This window comes from Neofelis nebulosa, chromosome 17 (genome assembly GCF_028018385.1).
Source record: "Neofelis nebulosa isolate mNeoNeb1 chromosome 17, mNeoNeb1.pri, whole genome shotgun sequence".
In the NCBI taxonomy this organism is placed as follows: domain Eukaryota; kingdom Metazoa; phylum Chordata; class Mammalia; order Carnivora; family Felidae; genus Neofelis; species Neofelis nebulosa.
Window position 1 is genome coordinate 11,761,831 of NC_080798.1, and position 20,372 is coordinate 11,782,202.

The 20,372-nt window shown below is 50.9% G+C and overlaps 1 protein-coding gene and 1 long non-coding RNA gene across 2 annotated transcripts; both read right to left on the bottom strand.

The window, feature by feature from the left end:
* Window positions 1-3,731: 3,731 nt before the first annotated feature.
* On the bottom strand, window positions 3,732-6,175 carry LOC131499177 (uncharacterized). The gene is made up of 3 exons (XR_009255756.1): window positions 5,940-6,175; window positions 4,547-4,761; window positions 3,732-4,440 (listed from the first exon to the last, which is right to left on the bottom strand). It is a non-coding gene; the product is annotated as an uncharacterized LOC131499177 (long non-coding RNA).
* A 12,447-nt stretch (window positions 6,176-18,622) lies between these two features.
* On the bottom strand, window positions 18,623-20,300 carry BLOC1S3 (biogenesis of lysosomal organelles complex 1 subunit 3). Its single transcript, XM_058706293.1, has 2 exons — window positions 20,168-20,300; window positions 18,623-19,682 (listed from the first exon to the last, which is right to left on the bottom strand). The coding sequence occupies exon 2, from the start codon at window positions 19,671-19,673 to the stop codon at window positions 19,077-19,079; it is 597 nt and encodes a 198-aa protein (XP_058562276.1). The 5' UTR covers window positions 19,674-19,682; window positions 20,168-20,300; the 3' UTR covers window positions 18,623-19,076.
* Between the last annotated feature and the right edge of the window lie 72 nt (window positions 20,301-20,372).

A 20,372-nucleotide genomic window follows, 5' to 3' on the forward strand; every position in this document is an offset into this window, starting at 1 on the left:
GTCTCTATTAAGGGCAATGAAAGGGGGGAAAAAAAGAGAAAACAGATTACCAATATCAAGAATCAAAATGAGACCTCACTAAAGATCCCACAAGCATAAAAAAGGGTAATAAGAGGATATTAGGAATCACTTCCTGCCAATGCATTTGAAAATTCGGATGAAGCAGATAAATTCTTTGAAAAACAAAACAACCACAGCTGGCCCAGGGAGAAATAGGAAATCTGAACTCATATCTATCAAAGAAACTTAACCCCGAATTAACTTTTCCGCAAAAATCCAGACCCAGATGATCTCACTGGTGAAATCTTCTAGACACCTGAGGAAGGAATACCACTGTCACAGAAGTTCTAGGGAATTGAGAACACCGGGCACACTTCTCTGGCAGGTTTTTTTTTTTTTTAATGTTTATTAATTTTTGACAGAGAGAGAGAGAGACAGGGCATGAGTGGGGGAGGGGCAGAGAGAGGGAGACACAGAATCCCAAGCAGGCTCCAGGCTCCGAGCTGTCAGCACAGATCCTGAAGCGGGGCTCAAACTCATGGACCTGTGAGATCATGACCTGAGCCGAAGTAGGACGCTCAACCGACTGAGCCACCCAGGCGCCCCTCTGCTGGTTTTATACCGTGTCAACTGGGCTGAGCTGCACCTACCTTCCTCAGAATCCCCTTCTGCTTGGGGCGCCTGGGTGGCTCAGTCTGGTAAGTGTCTGACTTTGACTCAGGTCATGATCTCGCAGTTTGTGAGTTCGAGCCCCGCGTCTGGCTCTGTGCCGACAGCTCGGAGCCTGGACCCTGCTTGGGATTCTGTGTCTCCCTTTGTGCCCCTTCTGCAGTCACGGTCTCTCTCTCTCTTAAAAATAAATAAACTTAATAAAAAAAAAAAATTAAAAAAAAAAAAAAAAGCGGCCGACTTTGGCTCAGGTCATGATCTCACGGTCCGTGAGTTTGAGCCCCGCGTGGGGCTCTGTGCTGACAGCTCAGAGCCTGGAGCCTGTTTCAGATTCTTTGTCTCCCTCTCTCTGACCCTCCCCCGTTCATGCTCTGTCTCTCTCTGTCTCAAAAATAAATAAACGTTAAAAAAAAAAATTTTTTTTTAAATAAATAAACTTAAAAAAAAAAATCCTTTTCCCCTTGTAGTTCAAGGTTAGAGCTGGCCACAGAGGAAACTGCATGAAAAGTCAAAGGAAGAAATGAAGTTTGGTCATCGCTTCTGGGTGGTGGTTCTACTTGGAAGTGGCAAGAGGCAAACGTAAATGTACCAGTGGGTTCTGCTTACCCTTGCTCTCTGCTGTCGTTGGGGGTGCGGAGGGGAGGTCTGGGGGCACAGCGCTTTGTAAACTTGTTTCCCTCACACTCTGTTCATTTCAACTTTCTGCCTTGCCTGACCAACAGTGACCCCAGGCCCCCCCCCCACCAGGTGAAGAGGCCTTCCAGAAACTTCCAGAGACTTCCTCACCAGTCGTCCTTCGAGATCCCACTCTGGCAGCTGGCTAGGATTTCCCGGATTTCCCTGAAAGCTCTGACTGGCCCACCGGCATCAGGGCTTCCGGAGCTCTGGTAACCTTCCACTGGTCCCTCAACTCCCCTCTCCGGACCTTCCTTCTTTTCCCACCGTCGGCCGCGATTGTGTTAAAATCTTCTTCCCATAACAAACCCCTTATTCCACAAAATTCACAGTGTTTTTCAACCTCGAAACAACTCCATGCAATACGTGATCCTGGACTGGAACCCAGACAGGAAAGAACGGGGCTAAAAGGGATCTTTCTGTGGCACTTGGCCCCTTTTGAATATGGACTGTGTATTAAGAATAGCACATGGGGCGCCTGGGTGGCTCAGTCGGTTAAGCGTCTGACTCTTGGTCATGATCTCGCTGTTCGTGGGTTCAAGCCCTGCATTGGGCTCTGCACCTGCTTGGGATTCCCTCTCTCTCTGCCTCTCCCCTGCTCGTGCTCTCTCTCTCTCTCTCAAAAAAAATAAATAAATAAATAAATAAACTTAAAAAAATAGTACATGTCGGGGTGCCTGGCTGGCTGAGTCAGTGGGGGCGGGCGACTCTTGATCTCAGGGTTGTAGGTTCAAGCCCCACAGTGGGCACAGAGGTTACTTAAAAATAAAATCCTTAAAAAAATAGTCAATGATCCATTTCCCCAGTTCCATCACTGCCTTGTTGTCTTTAGGACAATGTCTTTCTTCTTAGGAATTACTGGCTGCAGCTTTGGGAGGTGAAGGATCATGATGTCTCAACTTACTTTCAAACAGTCCGTCAATCACCATCGTCGTCGTCCTCGTCGTCACATACGCATGGAGAGACAGAAAAGCAAATTAAGCAAATAATAATGAGCGGTGACTCTAGATGAATAGTACATGGACGCTGTTCTCATCACTTCCGTAAGTGTAACAATCTTCAAAATAGAAAGTGAAAAATAGCCCCACCTGTGCCGGAGATGCTTCCTTTCTGTTCTTTGAAGGTATCCAGCTTGATTCCACTCTCTCTCTCTCTCTCTCTCTCTCTCTCTCTCTCTCTCTCTCCACTGCTCGTTACATGCAGGTGGGGCTCCACAGTATAATCCTGGGAGAGGCATCTCAACGAGTTCACTGCTCCTTTAGCTGGCTGTTGTCAGATTTCTCTCCACCAAGGTTATGATCTTGCATGCCCACCAGCAAAGCATGAGAGTGTGTTTTCCAGCTGATGAATTTTTGCTAATTTTACAGGTGGGAAATGCTACTTTGGAGAAGTTTCAAATGGCTTTTTTTTTTTTTTTTTTTTGAGAGAGAGAGAGAGAGACAGAGAGGTGGGGACAGCGGCAGAGGGAGAGAGAGAATTTTAAGCAGGTTCCATGCTCCGTGCGGAGCTTGATGTGGGGGTCGATCCCTCAACTCTGGCATCATGACCTGAGCCGAAATCGAGAGTGGGATGCTCAACCTACTGAGCCACCCAGGCGCCCCTGCATTGTTTTTATTATGAGCAACGTTGAGCATCTTTTCATAGACTTAAAGACTGTTCGTATCTGTTTGTGAATCGCCTGTTCATTTCTTTTTCACATTTTAAAACATTGGGCTTTTGTTTTTTTCTTATATATTAAGGAGATGAACATTTTGTGTGTGATGTAAGTTGTAACTATTTTCTCTGAGATACTTTCCTTATGGGGTCATATGTCCTTAACCAATTTCTAAATCTGCTTAAGTAGTTTTGTTTATAAATTTTATTTTATTGCCCTTGAATTTTCCCTAGCATTTTATTATACAGATTTCCGAACATGCAGAAAAGTTAAAGGAAGTTTACAGTGGACAACCACATGTCTGCCACTTAGATTCCATTACTAACATTTTACCATTCTTGTCTTACTGTATTTCTTAATTTTTTTTTAACATTTATTTATTATTGAGAGACAGAGAGAGACAGAGCATGAGCATGGGAGGGGCAGAGACAGGGAGAGACACAGAATCCAAAGCAGGCTCTTGGCTCTGAGCTGTCAGCACAGAGCCTGACGTGGGGCTCGAACTCACAAACGTGAGGTCATGACTTGAGATCATGACCCGAGTGGAAATCGGGCACTCAACCGTCCGAGCCACCCAGGCGCCCCATTGTCTTACTGTGTTTCTACCCACTGTATGCATCCCTCTATCCATCTGCTAATTCATCTAACTTTTCAATGCATTTCAAAGTTGCAGAGGTCAGTACACTTGGGGGGGCGGTCCTCCATTTTAAAAAGTATTTTTTTTTATTTTTTTTTTAACGTTTATTTATTTTTGAGACAGAGAGAGACAGAGCATAAACGGGGGAGGGTCAGAGAGAGAGGGAGACACAGAATCTGAAACAGGCTCCAGGCTCTGAGCTGTCAGCACAGAGCCCGAACCGGGGCTCGAACTCACGGACCGCGAGATCGTGACCTGAGCCGAAGTCGGAAGCTCAACCCACTGAGCCACCCAGGCGCCCCTTAAAAAGTATTTTTACTGAGATATAATTCACATACCACGACATTCACCCTTTAAGCGGATGCAGTTCCCGAGTTTTCAAAATATTCACAAAATTTTTCAACCCATCACCGCTGCGGTTTTAGACCTATGTATAATTTCGTGTTTCTCCAAACGCCCATCTGGTTGTCTGAACACCACATCTTAAAAACTCCATCTTTCTGTCAGAGGCTGAGATGTCGCCAATTGTCGCTAAATGTCCAGGTCTTGGGGGCGGGGGGGAGGGTATCTAATTCTGTTCCATTGACCTGCTTGTCCCTCTATTCCCACGTGTGGGACTTCTCTGCTAACAGCAGCCCTGGCTCTGGATGAGGGGGGAGGGGAGGTGACAGATGGCCACGCCTCTTCGAGGCCTTTTATCCAAGAACTTTGCTTTATATGAGCTCGTCCGTCCACCGAGCTGCAAACTTTGCTCCCAGCGACTCAGAGAAAACCACCTGGGCAGGAGGAGAGGCAGCAGGAACCCCTGGGAAAGAGTGGGACCAGGCATCAGGAACACCCCATCCTAGGGTCCCCACTCTCCTCTCTCCCCAGCCCAGGGTGGGGGCCCTCCCCTCCTCTGGACAACTCACCCTCGCTTCTGAGGACTCCTGGAGCTGGGCGAGGGAATGTCCCGTCCGGCTCTCTGCACGAAGGCACCTGCACGGTGTCGCTGAGGCACCCGGAGTTTTGGGAGGTGAGGCCCAGCGTGTCCAACACCTGCCGGGCCGTCCTCGGAATTCACCACGAGCAGCCCTTATTGCACGTGTCTGGTCATGTTCGTGTGGACCTCAAAGGGGCTCGCTGTCTGCAGGAAGGAAGGGGGGGGGGTAAAGAAAAGAACTCCCCTCCCGCCAGCCTAAGCTCCCAGACCCTCTCAGAATCCCAGAGTCCCACCTACCCGCGCCTCTGCGGCTGCGTCTCCAGGGCTCCCCTCGAGGCCACGCCCCGAGCGGGCGAGTCCGCGAGAGGCCACGCCCCAGGCCACGCCCCCGCGAGAACCCACTCCTTCAGAGCGAGGCCCCCCCCTGAGTCACCGCCCTCTTTCAGAAATGCGCTGCCCGGGCCTCTGAGCCTCTACTGTCCCTAGGCTGCTACCCCCTGCCAGAGCCCCCACCCCCGTTCTGAGCTGCCCACGCTAGCTAGGCACCCGCATGGTGACCCCCTGAGGGGAGCACTCTGCGCCCACTACCACGGAGAAGCTTCCCGTAAAGGCCTGCCTTAGAAGGGGACGGAGGGTCCCAGCCCCAAGAGCCTTCCCTATGCAGACTCCTCCCGCTCGCTCTTGCTCAGTCCTTGATCCTTGATCGTAGAGCACCCCATGGCTCCAGAAGGCCCCCAGGCTCAGACCCCAAGTCCTCACCTTAACCCCTGAATGTCTGCGTGTTCTAAGCCCTACCTCTGTTCCCATACACCCACTCTCCATTCCAGCTGGGGCGGTCTCATGCCTTGACCCCTAGCCCCCCCCCCCCCCTTCTCTTAAAAAAATCTGCCCTATTCACTGGACTGTGCCCCAGATGTCTGTCTGACCTATTAGCAGCCCCAGACGTTGGTGGCACACACACACACACACACACACACACACACACACACACACACACACGACTTTGCACCATAACTTTCAATGCCAGAACAAAGGGTCGTAGCGGGGACTTCAGCATGACAGGACAGCCCTGGCCTAGGTCTGTGGGGTCTGAGTACATTGCTAACAATATGGCAGGGGTTTCTGTCAATCACCGAAGACACGTTGGTGATGATGCCTTTGCCCCTGAAGGAGGAATCCTTGAAAGGCGGTCATTGCCAATGGGGACGAGAGGGTCTAGGTGATCCCCCCACTTCCACCCCGTAGCCCCGCCCTGATGTAGAGTCAGAGGGATGGGCAAGAGCTGGGAAGGTGGACGGGACAGCCGGGGGATGGAAGGGTTCCATTGGAAGCGGTTGGGTGGGGGAGGATCCAGAGTGGAAGAGAAAGAGACCGGCTCTTACCTGGTGACCATGTGGGGCGGGACAGTTCTAGTCATGTACAGAGAAGAGCCGGGAACCCCTGCATCTTTCTGTTTCCCATCCCGTCACCTGCCCCTCCTCCTCAAGTTCAGGCTCCTCTCCCTGCCTTCCCTGGGGGAATCTCCTCCACACCAGGTCCGGTGCTGGTGGATGCTGGCTGGGGACGCTGCAGAGTGGCCAGGGCCATACGCTGCCCTTAAACCCCATCCCTCCCGGCCCTGTCTCACCTGGACCACTGACATCACATTACAGGTCATAATATCCAAGAGTCTCTGGAGAAGAGCGTGGCACTAACCGGTCTTCCCTTCACTACTCCCATTTTCTTACTTCCTACCTTACTTTTCTTTTAGCATGGAACACTTTTTTGTTTGTTTGTTTGTTTGTTTGAAGCAGCAGCTGCTATGATTTAAAATGCACACACCCTTTGATCCATCAAAAACTGCGCTTCGGGAAATGTGTTGCTTTCCAAGATACTCGCGTGGGGAAAGGAATATGTCCAAGGATGTTGGTTGCAACATCCTATTTGCAACTACGATTTGTAGTCGCACAGAACAGGAAACATCCTGAATGCTCATCAGCGGTAGAATGGCTCAAATAGATACAGTGTAGCCCATGGATGGGTCACTGTGCAGCAAGTACAAAGGGTGGGTCAGGTGTTCACTCCGCCTAGAACCATCCCCGAGATATATGCAGAGATACATGCAGACTGGTAAAAGGCAGGTGCATAACAGTAGGCTGCCTGCCCTCCAGATTTTATACATGTGTGTGTGTATACATGTAAGCACATATAATGTATGTTTCCCAAATATAATATGTAACATGTAATATGTATACCATTATAAATATATAAATGTATATATACTTCCATATGCATAGAGAAAAAAACACCTACTACATTTTTTTTAGTGTATTTATTTATTTTTTGAGAGATAGAGAGAGTGAGCAGGGGAGGGATGCAGAGGGAAAGAGAGGGAGAGAGAGAATCCCAAGCAGGCACCTCACTGCGCAAAGCCCAAGGTGGGGTTCAAACTCACAAACCGTGAGATCATGACCCAAGCCGAAATCATGAGTGGGTTGCTTAACCGACTGAGCCACCCAGGTGCCCCATACCTACCGCGTTTTTAATTGGGGGTCACTTTGGGGTAATGAGACTAGAGAAAGGGAGTTTTTCACCTTCATTTCATAAAATTTTCTGTCTGGATGCTTTGATCTGTAAATTTTTATGTAAGTATAGCAGGGGCGCCTGGGTGGCTCACTCGGTTGAGCGTCTGACTTTGGCTCAGGTCACGATCTCATGGCTCCGTGGGTTCGAGTCCCGCATCGGGCTCTGTGCTGACAGCTCAGAGCCGGGAGCCTGCTTCCGATTCTGCGTCTCCCTCTCTCTCTGCCTCTCCCCCACTTGCACTCTGTCTCTCTCAAAATAAATAAAAGTTAAAAAAAAAAACAGTATACCATACATACACCAAAGTGCACCAATCTTTAATGTAAAGCGTGAGCCCAAATGGTCAACGTCTCCCCATACGAAGAAACCAAGTAGTGACAATTTCCCAGATTCATCACCTCTTACGGTCATGCCCCGTGCTTCCCCTCTGGTTGACCACTGTCCTGACCTTGAACACGCTCTACAATAGTTTTGTCCAGTTCTGAATTTCATGAAAGTGGACTCACAGAGTACGTACACTTTTGTCTCTGGCTTCCTGTGTTAAACATGACGTTTCTAAGATCCGTCCGTGTTGGAGCTAGCAGACGTTCACTCCTGTCCTTTGCTATAATCTTCCACTGTGTGAACACAGCATGCTTTAGTTAATCTAACCAACTATCGATTGCCGTGCAAGTTGTGCCCGGTTTGGGGCTATCGCAAATAATCTATCTAGAAGCACTCTTTTTTTTTTTTTTTTTCCTAAATGTTTATTTATTTTTGAGAGAGAGAGAGAGAGAGAGAACACGAGCGGGAGAGGGGCAGAGAGAGAGAGAGGGGAGTCGTAGAATCTCCAGCAGGCTCCACGCGGTCCGTGCAAAGCCTGACGCGGGGTTCGAACCCACGAACCAAACCCGTGAGATCATGACCTCGGCTGGAGTCGGACCTCAGTGGAATGAGCTACCCAGGCGCCCCCCTAGGAGAAATCTTGCGTCTTTCGGAGCCCGTGTGCACTCAGACACAACCAGGAGCCAAATGGAGGGGTCAGAGTATGCAGACCTCCCATCTTCGCCATGTACTGCCAGTTTCCCCCCATCTTGCAAATGTATATGCCCACGCAAGCAAAGCTGAAGAATTCCCGTGGTTCCACAGCCCCACTGCACTTCGTACCATCAATAATTTTCGGGGTGAATCATTTTAGTGGCTGTACGGTCGCATCTCGCTCTGGTTATAATTTGCAGTTCCCCAGGAAGAATAAGATTGGAAGTAAGATTGCGGTAAAAAGAAGGTTGAAAACATTTTTGCACGTTCATTGGCCACTTGGACTTCCTCTTTTGTAGAGTGCCTATTCAGATCTGGTTCCCATTTTTCAACTGGGTGGTTTACATTGTTTTTTTTTTTTTAATTTTTTAAATGTTTATTAATTTTTAAGAGAGAGACAGAGTGTGAGCGGCAGAGAGAGAGAGGGAGACACAGAATCCGAAGCAGGCTCCAGGCTCCGAGCTGTCAGCACAGAGCCCTACATGGGGCTCGAACCCACGAACGGTGAGATCACGACCTGAGCCAAAGTCAGACGCTTAACCGACTGAGCCACCCAGCTGCCCAATAAAAACAAATCCTTTTTTTAATGGTTCATTATGAGTATTTAAGTATAAATATGAAACCCACTGAATCGATTACTAAATTCTCCTGGGTTTTCTACATATATGATCTTGCCATCTGCGAATAATGACAATTGTATTTCTTGCTTTCCTTGGTCTCATAAGTTTGATTTACTTTTTTTACTGTATTGCACTGGCTAGGACCTCCCATAAAATGGTCTAGAAGAGGTCACAGCAGAAATCCTTGTATTGTTCCCAATCTCACAGAAAAAGCGCTCAACACGTCACCTTTAGGGATGATGCTAGCTGCAGGTTTTTTGAAGATTGTTTATCAGATTAAGGCAGTTTCCTTCTATTCCTAGTTTGCTTCTTAAGAAATAATGAAGGCGGGGCGCCTGGCTGGCTCAGCCGGAAGAGAGTACAACTCTTGACCTCAGGGCAGAGAGTTTGAGCCCCACATTGGGCATAAAGATTACTTAAAAAATAAATAAATAAACAAGTTAGGACCATCTGGGTGGCTCAGTCGGTTAAGCGTCCACTCTTGATTCCGGCTCGGGTCATGATCTCTTGGTTTGTGAGTTTGAGCCCCACACTGGGCTCTGGGCTGACAGTGCAGAGCCTGCTTGGGATTCTCTGTCTCTCCCTCTGTGAATGAATGAATGAATGAATGAATGAATGAATAGGGGCACCTGGGTCACTCAGTCGGTTAAGCATCAGACTTAGGTTCAGGTCATGATCTCATGGTTCATGGGTTCCAGTCCCGTATCTGGCTCTGTGTTGACAGCTCAGAGCCTGGAGCCTGCTTCGGATTCTGTGTCTCCCTCTCTCTCTGTCCCTCACCTGCCTGCTGGCGCTCTGTCTCTTTTTCTCAAAAATAAACATTAAAAAAAAAACAAACCCTTTTTAAAAATTATTTAAAATTAGTAAATAAAAACAAACTTTCTAGTGCAACTGTATGATTCAATTTACAACATTAAGATTACGTTAAGAAAAAAAAAAGAAGATGAAATTCCTTGAACTTTTTTATGGATTTGGATTACAGGTTGGACTTGAAGTAGCCATAAGTAGGTAGCAACCCAAGCAGACGAAAAATCAAGGCGATGACTAACTCCAGGGAGAATAAGAAGTTGTTAAAGAAAGGAAATGATCATCATCCTTCACTACACGACTTGGCCATTGCACAGTGTTTTCATATGCACAGTGATGTAGATTCTGTAGCCACATCTGTGAAATACACCGGGGGGATGGGAAGCTGGAGGAGGGTGTGTGTTTGTGGTGTGGGCACGGGTGTCTGTGAACAAGAAACAATCCTCATCTTTCGTTGTGGGTGATCACTAGACAGTGGCTAAAACGGACAAATCCAGATGTATACTATAAACATACTATTTATTTATTTATTTTTAATTTTTTTAAATTTATTTTTGGGACAGAGAGACAGAGCATGAACGGGGGAGGGGCAAAGAGAGGGAGACACAGAATCTGAAACAGGCTCCAGGCTCCGAGCTGTTAGCACAGAGCCCGACGCGGGGCTCGAACTCAAGGACCGCGAGATCGTGACCTGAACTGAAGTCGGACGCTTAACCGACTGAGCCACCCAGGCACCCCTAAACATACTATTTAAAAGCGTGAGTTATATACATAGTTTTTAAAGGTGTAAGTGGTACCTTCTAGGGCAGTGGTTCTTAACCAGGTGTGATTTTGCTTCCCGGGGGGGATATCTGGCAACATGTGATCACAAGTTCGAGCCCCACGTCAGGCTCTGTGCTGACAGCTCAGAGACTGGAGCCTGCTTCGGATTCGGTCTCCCTTCCTCTCTGCCCCTGCTCTGCTTGTGCTCTGTCTCTGTCTCTCTCAAAAATAAGTAAAACATTAATTTTTTAAAGAAAATAATAAACGTTAAAAAATTACTGGGGCAGGGGAGTCTGGTGGCTCAGTAGGTTAAGTGTCTGACCTCGGCTTGAGTCATGATCTCACAGTTCGTGGGTTCGAGCCCTGTGTCCCGCTCTGTTCTGACAGCTGGGAGCCAGGAGTCTGCTTCGGATTCTGTGTCTCCCTCTCTCTCTGCCCCTCCCATTTGTACTTGCTCTCTCAAAAATAAATAATTTAAAAGTTTTTTGAATAATTATTGGGGCGTCTGGGTGGCTCAGTCCGTTAAGCGACCAACTTCAGCTCACGTCATGATCTCATGGTTCATCAGTTGGAGCCCGCATCCATCTGTGCTGACAGTTCCAGGAGCCTGGAGCCTGCTTCGGATTCTGTCTCTCTCTCTGCCCCTCCCCTGCTCGCACTCTGTCTCTCTCTTTCTCAAAAGTAAATAAACATTTAAAAAAATTATTACAAAAAAGAAATGTAAAGACATCTTTAAAAATTAAAAAGATAAAGGGGCGCCTGGGTGGCTCAGTCGGTTGAGTGTCCGACTTCGGCTCAGGTCATGATCTCACAGTTCGTTGAGTTCGAGCCCCGCATCGGGCTCTGTGCTGACAGCTCAGAGCCTGGAGCCTGCTTCAGATTCTGTGTCTCCCTCTCTCTCTGCCCCATCCCCACTCATGCTGTCTCTCTCTGTCTTAAACATAAATAAAACATTAAAAAAATTATAAAAAGATAAAGAAAATATTTAACAATTTCATTTAACAAAAGGGTTCAGCAGCTGAAACTGAAGTACAAGAGGCCATGTGGCTCCCATCAGTATATGGGAATATGTGTATAGGTGATTAAGAGAAAAACCGTGGCCTCAAGAATGACCCCCCAGCCCCAAAGAATGATCCCAAATAAAACTCTAGAAAACCACACACTACAAGGTAGCACCAAAGAATATACAAGGGCAGAAGCAGACTCAGCTTGAACAGTTGTGCGGGTTGGGCACTGCAGAAGGACGCCGCGTGGAAAGAGACATCCTTCACATACTGGAACCAACCTGCAGGTTTTTAAAAACAATTTTCCAGCGGGAGGCAATCAAGTCCCTTGCTAACAAAGCTAGAGAACTGCGTGGGTTTTCCAACAGAGGGCAGCAGCCAACAGGGGTTGGGCCCTCGCTCCAGCGGCCTCAGGCTGGGGCCGGTTCTTCAAGCCGGGTGCACACTGCAGGTCACATGCCGAACAAAGAGGGGACAGTTTGCGTCACTCCAAGAGTCTCAGGGAGACCAGGTGGGGGCAGGGGGAAGGCGACCACAAGAGGGCTCCGGGTCAGAGTGCCAAGGAGGCAGTTGAGGGCAGGGCCCCCGGGGGCAGGCATGGAGACAAACCCAGTTCTCCAATCTCTTGAGCCTTCAGTCCTGCCTCAGTGGCCCCATAGATCGCCAAGCCCCGGATGAAGTCGGCCTGGAGAACTGATCTTGCCAACAAGTTGCTCTGGGAAGGGGGCAGTGGAATCCGATTCCACCCGGGCGCCCACCCCACCCCATTCCCAGGGCAGCCCCAGCCTCCGCGGGACCCTTCCCGGGCCGGGTTGCAGCGGAAGCCGCCTCTCCACGCCTCCGCCGCGGCCACGCCCCCGTCTAGCCCCACCCCCGTCCCCGCACTTTCCCAGCCCCTCTGGCTCCGCCCCTGCCTCCTCGGCCCTGTGCCCCAACTTGCTCAGGTTTCTACCGATGAGGCTGACGCGCGTTCAGTCGCTCGTTCAGCAATTCCACAAATTACCGCGCCGACCGCGTGTCGCACAGTGTCGTCGGTGCTGTGGATGCGGAGGTGAACAACAGAGCATGCATTCGTGCAGCGTGCATTGTGGGGAACAGTAGTCCAAGTAGATGGAACAGCGAGCGCGAGGGCGCCGGTACAAAGGCTGGCAGTTTGCAGGACAGACTGGCGTCCGGCCGGCGCTGGGCGACGCCGCCGGTTGCATAGCGGCTCAGCCGGGTGGGCGAGGGACCAGATCATGGGGCCTCGAATGCCCCGGTAAGGGCTTTGGCTTTTATTGTCAGTGATATTAGAAGGCAGTAATTCGTGTTCATTCCACAGTCACTCATACATTTATTCCAAGTGCGCCTGCTCTTTGGGTGGTGCTGGAGACACAGGGTGCCCACAGCAGACCGAGTCTCTCCTCCTACCCTCCACCCTCCACTCAGAAGCCTGAGGGCTCTTTCCAAAGCACAAATATGCCCCTGCCTCTCCCGCTCAGAACCTGCCTTGACTCCCCGGGGCCCTTGGGACAAAACCACGTTCCTTACACTGTTCCTGCGTGGTCTGGCTCTGGCCGAAGTCTTCATCTGTCACCTCCTGCCCTCTAGGGGAGGCCAGGCACAGAGGACAATTCATCTAGCCTCCAAAGCACCCTCTGAATTTTCCTGCCTCTGGGCCTTTGGTCATACTGTTCCTTCCACCCTGGATGCCCTTCCCTTCGAAGCAGAGTTCAGAAAAATTTGCGGAACGGGTGCCAAGCAGCATTTGGGTGCATGTCTGACCCTCTCCACCTCATGGCTGAGGGTGACGTGTTATATGGGACTGAGTGCCCATCAGCTTTGCAGGGAGGCTGGGACACAAACACCCTAACGGCTCCACGCATTTGAGGGGTGGATGCTGTGTGATGGCGTGAAGGGCATTCACTCAGTCAGCAAACACTCGCCCAGCACCTGCTTTGTGCCTGGCCCTGTGCTAGGAGGCAGTGGCCATGACGGCCACAGCCCTGCCCTCACGGGCTCACAGCTCAGTGGTGGGACAGCCACTTTTGGTTTGGGTCACTGCCCTTCGACCTTGGCTGCTGGTGGGGAGCCTGATCATACCGATTACAAGAGAGTTTGGCCAACATCCAGTTTGTCAGAAAAACTTGATCTACAGAGTTTCTGCCCTGGCACAGTGAAAGCCAAAGCACTTACAACGGTCTCTTGCGGGACTTTGATCATTTCCCCTTTACAAACTCCTCCCCCCCCCCCCCCCCCCCCCGCCCCACGCCTGATGACCTCTCTTCTACTTTCTGTCTCAACGAATTTGCTTATTCTAGCTGCCTCCTGTTAAGAGCAATCATGCGTATCCCTCCTTCAATATCTCGCTTATTTCGCTTCGCCTTAGGTCTTCCTTTGTTCCTGAGGCGGTTTGTGCCAGAACCTCGTTCTCCTTCAGGGCTGAATACTATTTCCCTGCGTGGCTCTGTCACCGTTATGCTTATCCGTTCATCTGTTGCTGGACGTGGGTTGGGGTGTTTTTACCTTTTGGCCTTTGTGACTAATGCCACTGTGAACGTTTGTGTGCAAGTATCTGTTTGCGCCCCTGCTTTGAATTCCTCCGGGGCCTGCAGCTCGAAGTGGCCTTTGCCGGACCATATGCTGGTTTTCTATGTGACTTCTTGAGGAAGCCCCACATGGGCCTCCACGGCAGCTGCACCATTTTACATTCCACCTGCAATGCCCGAGGGGTGCATTTTTTCACACCCCCGCCAACATTTGTTATTTTTTTATTGTTTTTTTTTTTCATTTGTTTTCATGTTTATTTATTTTTGAGGGAGAGAGAGAGACAGCAAGTGTGTGCAAGAGCAGGGGAGGGGCAGAGGGAGAGGGAGACAGAGGATCTGAAGCAGGCTCTGTGCTGAGAGCAGAGAGCCTGATGCCGGGATCGAACTAGGGAACTGCGAGATCATGAGCTGAGCCAAAGTCAGATATGCTTAAGGAACTGAACCACCCAGGTACCCCTGTTTTTTTTTTTTTAATGGTTATTTATTTTTGAGAGAGAGAGAGAGAGAGGAAATGTGAGAGCGGTGGAGGGGCAAAGAGAGAGGGAGACACAAAATCTGAAGCAGGATCCAGGCTCTGGGCTGTCAGCACAGAGCCCAACGTGGGGCTAGAACTTACTAACCTAGAACTCACAAACCCGGGAGATCATGACTTGAGCTGAAGTCAGACTCTTAACTGAGCCACCCAGGCGCCCCTTGTTGTTTTTAATAGCCATCCTAGTGGATGTGAAGTGGTATCCCATTGTGCTTTGTTTTTTAAGATTTTAAGTAATCTCTCCATCCAAGGTGGGGGCTCAAACTCACAACCCTGAGATGGAGTCGAGTGCTCCCGCAGACTGAGCCAGCCACGCTCCCCTCCATTGTGCTTTGGATTAGCATTTCCCTAATGAGCACCTTTTCATGGGCTGGTGGGCCATTCGTGTATTTTCTTTGGAGAAATGTCTATTCAAGTATTTTGCCCATATTTGAATTGGGTTGCTTTTTGTTGTCGAGTTGTAGGAGTTCTTTATATATTCTGGATACTAATCCCCTACCAAGTATATGACTTGTGAATACTTTCTTCTATTCTGCGGGTTGCCTTTTCACTCTGTTGATGGTGTCCTTTGATGCACAAAAGGTTTTAATTTTGACAAAGGCCGATTATCTATTTTTTGTTGTTGCCTGTGCTTTTGGTGTCCCATCTGAAATCCCTACAAAATCCAATGTCATGAAGATCTCTCCCTCCATGTTTTTTTTTTTTTTTTAAACTATGATTTTTCTCCTGTCTTCACAATAATTCTTCTAAGAGTTGTGGAGTGTTAGTTATGTTAGGTCCTTGACTCATTTTAATTTTTGTATGTAGTAGATAGTAAGGGACCGACTTCGTTTTTGTTTGTTTTCCGTATGAATACCCAGTGTTCCCAGCACCATTTGCTGAAAAGACCACCCTTTCCCTGTTGAATGCTTTTGGCACCCCTGTAGAAAATAATCAGCCATAAGGGCACCTGGTTGGCTCAGTCGGAGGAGCATGTGACTCTTGATCTTGGGGTCATGAGTTTGAGCCCCACATTAAGTAGAGATTACTTAAATAAATCTTTAAAAAAAAAAAAAAGAATTGACCATTGTTAAAAAACATTTCTTTCTGATACTCCCGTGAATGTGAAATTAAAAATTAACCAATGTCTACACCTTTTCTCCCATTAACCTGCCTGTGTTCAGTTTATTTTCCAGACCCAGCCATTGAATGTAGGAGGGTAGGACGGAAGTCTTTTCTCTCCTCTGGTTCTGGCAACAACGATGGGGTATCATGGCCTGGAACCTTCTGCCCACTCCAGAGGCTGCCGCTGAGAGACCCTGGGGCCTGGCAAGGCAGAGAAGGTAAGCATTCTTTTCGGTCTCCTGGATCTCTGCACAGGGTCACGAAGCCAAGTCATACAAACCTCTGCCGTCTCTTTGCTTCCTAAATATGCATTAGCCGAGAAAAACATTTGTGTGAGGGACGCCTGGGTGGCTCAGTCGGTTAAGCATCCAACTCGGGCTCAGGTCGCCATCTCACGGTTTGTGAGCCCGAGCCCCGCATCCGGCTCTCTGCTGTCAGCTCAGAGCCTGCTTTGGATCCTGTCTCCCTCTCTCTCTCTCTGCCCCTCCCCTGCTCATGCTCGGTCTCTCTCAAAAATAAATAAACATTAAAAAAAAAATTGCGTGAACTAGTTCTTTGGGTATAGCGACTTCTGTGATTACTGTCTGAGTGCGATTGATGTGTCCTGATCCTTTCCCTTCCGGAGATGGTTTTCTGCCTCTGTCTCCTGTGCTGTTTATCATACGGAAAATCACAGGGGAGGACAAAGGCACGGGTCCTACAAGCCCAATGCTCAAGCTGGCCTCACAGCCTGGCAAGTTTGCGGGTTTCACCCTACTGGCGTCTCCCTGGACACACTTTGCTGAAATTCTCCTCTCCCTCCCCCAAATCTGGCCTCACCTCCTCAGCAAATTCATTTAATCCCTAAAACGCCTCTGACTTACCCAGAAAATCCCTCAAACACCCAGCTGCCAGAATTAACTTTCCTTTTCCTGCAAAGGTTCCAGAAAGCACTCTGGCCTGATGTCTAGGCCCAGGGGACACAGGTTACTTCCGTAAATGCTGATGGAGAGGAAGATAATTTGGCAGAGGCTCCGGAGGGAAGGGAACACGGGTCCTTGCTGCCCAACAACTCCTCCTACTTCCCAGGGCTCTGTAATCAAACCCATCAGCTTCGGGCCTTCCCACGCAATGCACTTCCTGAGTGCATTCTGGACCCCCACTGAACGTAGCTTCTGGCCCCTGGGCAGCAGCAGACCATTCATTCATCCATTCATTCATTATTTATTTATTTTGAGAGAGGGAAGGAGGGAGGGGGAGGGAGGGAGTTGGGGGGGGGGAAGAGAGAGAGAGAGAGAGAGAGAGAGAGAGAGAGAGAGAGAGAGAGAGAGAGAGAGAATCCCAAGCAGGCTCCTCGCCATCAGCACAGAGCCCAACTCAGGGCTCGAACTCATGAACCCCGAGATCATGACCTGACCCGAAATCAAGAGTCAGGTGCTTGACTGAGCCACCCAGGTGCCCCTCTCTCAATATAAACTTAAAAAGGGGCACCTGGGTGGCTCAGTCGGTTGAGCGTCTGACTTCAGCTCAGGTCATGATCTCGCAGTTTGTGAGTTTGAGCCCCGCGTTGGGCTCTGTGCTGACAGCTCAGAGCCTGGAGCCTGCTTCGGATTCTGCGTCTTCTCCTGTCTCTGCCCCTCCCATGCTCATGCTCCGTCTCTCTCTCTCTCTCTGTCTCTCAATAATAAACATTAAAAAAAAAAGATAAACTTAAAAATTTTTCACCTTCTTCTGTTAAATAGTTTATGCTCCCTTCGAACTCAGGGCCTTTGCACATGCTTCCCAAGCCCCCCTCCCCCGCGCCAGTCATTCTACTCCACTTCCTCCAGTCTCACTTGCTTATACCTTCAGGGCTCAGCTCAACCTCCCGCATCGCATCACTTCCTGGGGAAGCCATGTGACCTCCCCCCATCTGCCCAGACAAGGTCAGAGGGATCTCGGTTATGCCCTCACAAAACTCCTGTACTCCTTTCCGGCACTAATCACAGTGACAGAAAACTTACCGCTAAAGTATAAATTGCAATTATTGAATCTATCCATTTATTTAGGAGAGTATTTTATTAATGTCGCCCTCCCCCGGTGGACTGAGCTCTGTGAGGGCTTGGACCAGCTCTTGTGCCCCTGGTGTCCCGCGCAGGACAGGCGCTCAGTAACAGTGTGCTGAATTAACAAAATATGAATAAATGCAGCCCGGGGAAAAATACAAGGCATCCCGATTTCCTGGCGACAGCTTCCCCCTCAATAGGCCAGAAGTGAAAGCTCTCTCAGAACCCTCATTCTCAAGGGAAATCACCAATGAACCTAGCCCAGCTTAGAGGGGGAGCCAGGACAAATTCTCCACATCAGTAAATGTTTTGAGTTGTTTTTTTAGTGTTTTATTTGAGACAGAGCATGAGCAGGGGAGGGGCAGAGAGGGAGGGAGACACAGAATCCGAAGCAGGCTCCAGGCTCCGAGCTGTCAGCACAGAGCCCGACGCGGGGCTCGAACTCACAGACCGCGAGATCACGACCTGAGCCGAAGTCGGACGCTCAACTGACTGAGCCACCCAGGCGCCCCAATGTTTTGAGTTTTAATAGGACAGGCACAGAGTACTCTTTTTCACTTCTCTATCCCGGGGGGGGGGGGGGTGGCGGCGCAGCTGCAGGTTGGGATTAAAAAGTAGGGGAGGGGGATACGTGTGAAGGGGACAGAGGGACCAGAGCTGGGCGCACAAGAGAGAGCAGAGAGTCTGCGAGCCCCAGACCCGGAGCCGAGCCAGAAATCCAAATCCCTGGGGCCTCCAGGGACCAACACAGTAAGCAAACACCCAGTGTGTGGTCTTCATGTACCCAAAGTTCCCCAAGCAAGCCTGTATTGGGCGCTAAGTGCCTGAAGGGCACCACTGTGAGCCTGGAGAGTCAGGAGGAGACGCATGTTGCAGCTAGAGCTTGGACACAAAAGGCCACCTTGGCTTGGAGAGTAAGGAGGACATACCAACTTGGTCTGGAGGATCTGGGGAGATGCCCTCTTAGGCCTGGAAAACTGGAAGGACTCCCTTGGGGCAAGGGGGGCCTCATTTGGGGCCATGGGGTGGGGGGGCTATGGAGCTCAAGATCAGGTAAGGTAGTATAAATAAAATGGGAAAAGCAAAAGCAGCTCTTCTGAAAAAGTAAAAATGGTTCTAGGACCAGAGGCAGAGACAAGGGAGTGAAGGAAGATGCCATGGAACCTGCACCAGATTCTGGGGCTCCTATGCAAAGAAGCAAGACCAGGCCCTGTGAGCAGAAACCAAACTCGAGAAAGGCAGAGCGCAAGAAAAGGTGAAGCAAGGTGAGACCCCGGGACGGAGAAAGATCAAGGAGCGACTGGTTACCCAAGGGCTGGAGCCACGCCTCAGCGACGGGCTCGGAACCAGGGAGCAGCGACGGGGACAGGACGGGGTGGGGAGGAACCTAGGCTAGAGGTGGGGCGGGGCTGCACAATATTACCCGCCCCCTCTACACACACAGAGCGTTATCCTGGGGGCAAAACAGCAAGATGGGAAGGGGACTACACAGGATACACAGCCAGGTCCCGGAGGCCCCAAGGACCACCCCCAGGGCGCAGAGTCAGGCGGGGTTACGGCTAAGCTCGCGGTCCCTGATCTTGCTCAGGCTCAGTCCCCGGCACGCCGCGGATGTCGGGTAGCAGGCGGCAGCCGGCCACGATGTCCAGGCGCTCGGCCAGCGCGCAGAGGTCTCCCCGCGCCAGGCGCACGCTGTGGGCGGCCGCCAACCCTGCCGCCTGGGCGGCCGCAAGTCTACTGGCCAGGGCGGCCACATCGCGGCCGGCGCGGCGGTACACGCCGCTCACCGCGGCCGCCACGTCGTGGTCCAGCCGCGCCTGGCTCTCGGCCAGCCGGAGCTGCAGCAGCGTGCGCGCGGGGGCTGGCGCCGGCGTCTCCTCGGTCCCCCAGGTCTCCCCGGCCCTTTCCCGCTGCACCACGAGCGGAGGCAGGTCCCCCGGCGCGGCCTTCGGCTCCGAGTCCGAGTCGGTCTCCGCGGCCTCCCCGGCCACCCGCAGCCCCGTAGGGCGGCCGCGCGTCGGGCCCGAGGGGCCCAGGTACAGCTCCTCCTCCTCCGACGAGGACGCTGAGAGCTCCGAATCCGTCTCGGCCGCCTCCCCCGGCACCACCGTCACGGGCCTCCGCGGCGGCCTCCGCCGACGACCCTGGGACGCCATGGGGCCGAACTAGGGAGAAGAGGGGCGAAGGGACGGCATGAGAGGCACCTGGCGGTGGTTTAAGAGTGCAGGTTCTGGATTCCCACCCCTTTCACTGACTAGCTTAGCGATTTTTGGCGATCTGCTTCCCCTGCCTGGGCCTCAGTTTCCTCTTCTGTAAACGGGCTCGTCATCCATGCTGCCAGAGATAATGAGAGCTACTGGACCCCACCCTCTTTGTGTCCTGGCAGGGAAACCGAGGACCAGATGGATGAAGGCTCGGAGGCCCGAGCTTTCAGAGTCGTAAACCTAGCTGTTTCCGATTTTGCCTCCTAGAGGCCACACCCTCCAACCTGTCCTCCAAGCCGGTGTCAGATCCGGAAGCACACGAGCTGCTGAGCGGCTCAGGGACCAGCGCCAGGGTCACAGAAAGAAGGACAACCCAGGGGGCCTTTGGGTGGGGGGTAGCGTACACTAGTGGGGGCGCGGGGAAGGGCCGACACCGAAAGCCATACCTGATTACCGAAGCTCCGAGCCTGGAAGATCTGCTACGCAGCCGAAGTGCCCCGCCTTCACCGAGGGAGCCCCAACCAATAGGGAAGCGGATAGAGCGGGCATGGCGGCCAAACACGTGGGCCACTCGCCTACCAACCAGGAAGCAAACCCTCAAAACCAGCGGCGGGCGGGTACAAAGCCACGTGAGGAGAGGTACGACCAATA

Excerpts from the sequence above, each read along its gene's own strand:
- BLOC1S3 (XM_058706293.1), bottom strand. The coding sequence starts at position 19,673 with ATGGCGTCCCAGGGTCGTCGGCGGAGGCCGCCGCGGAGGCCCGTGACG.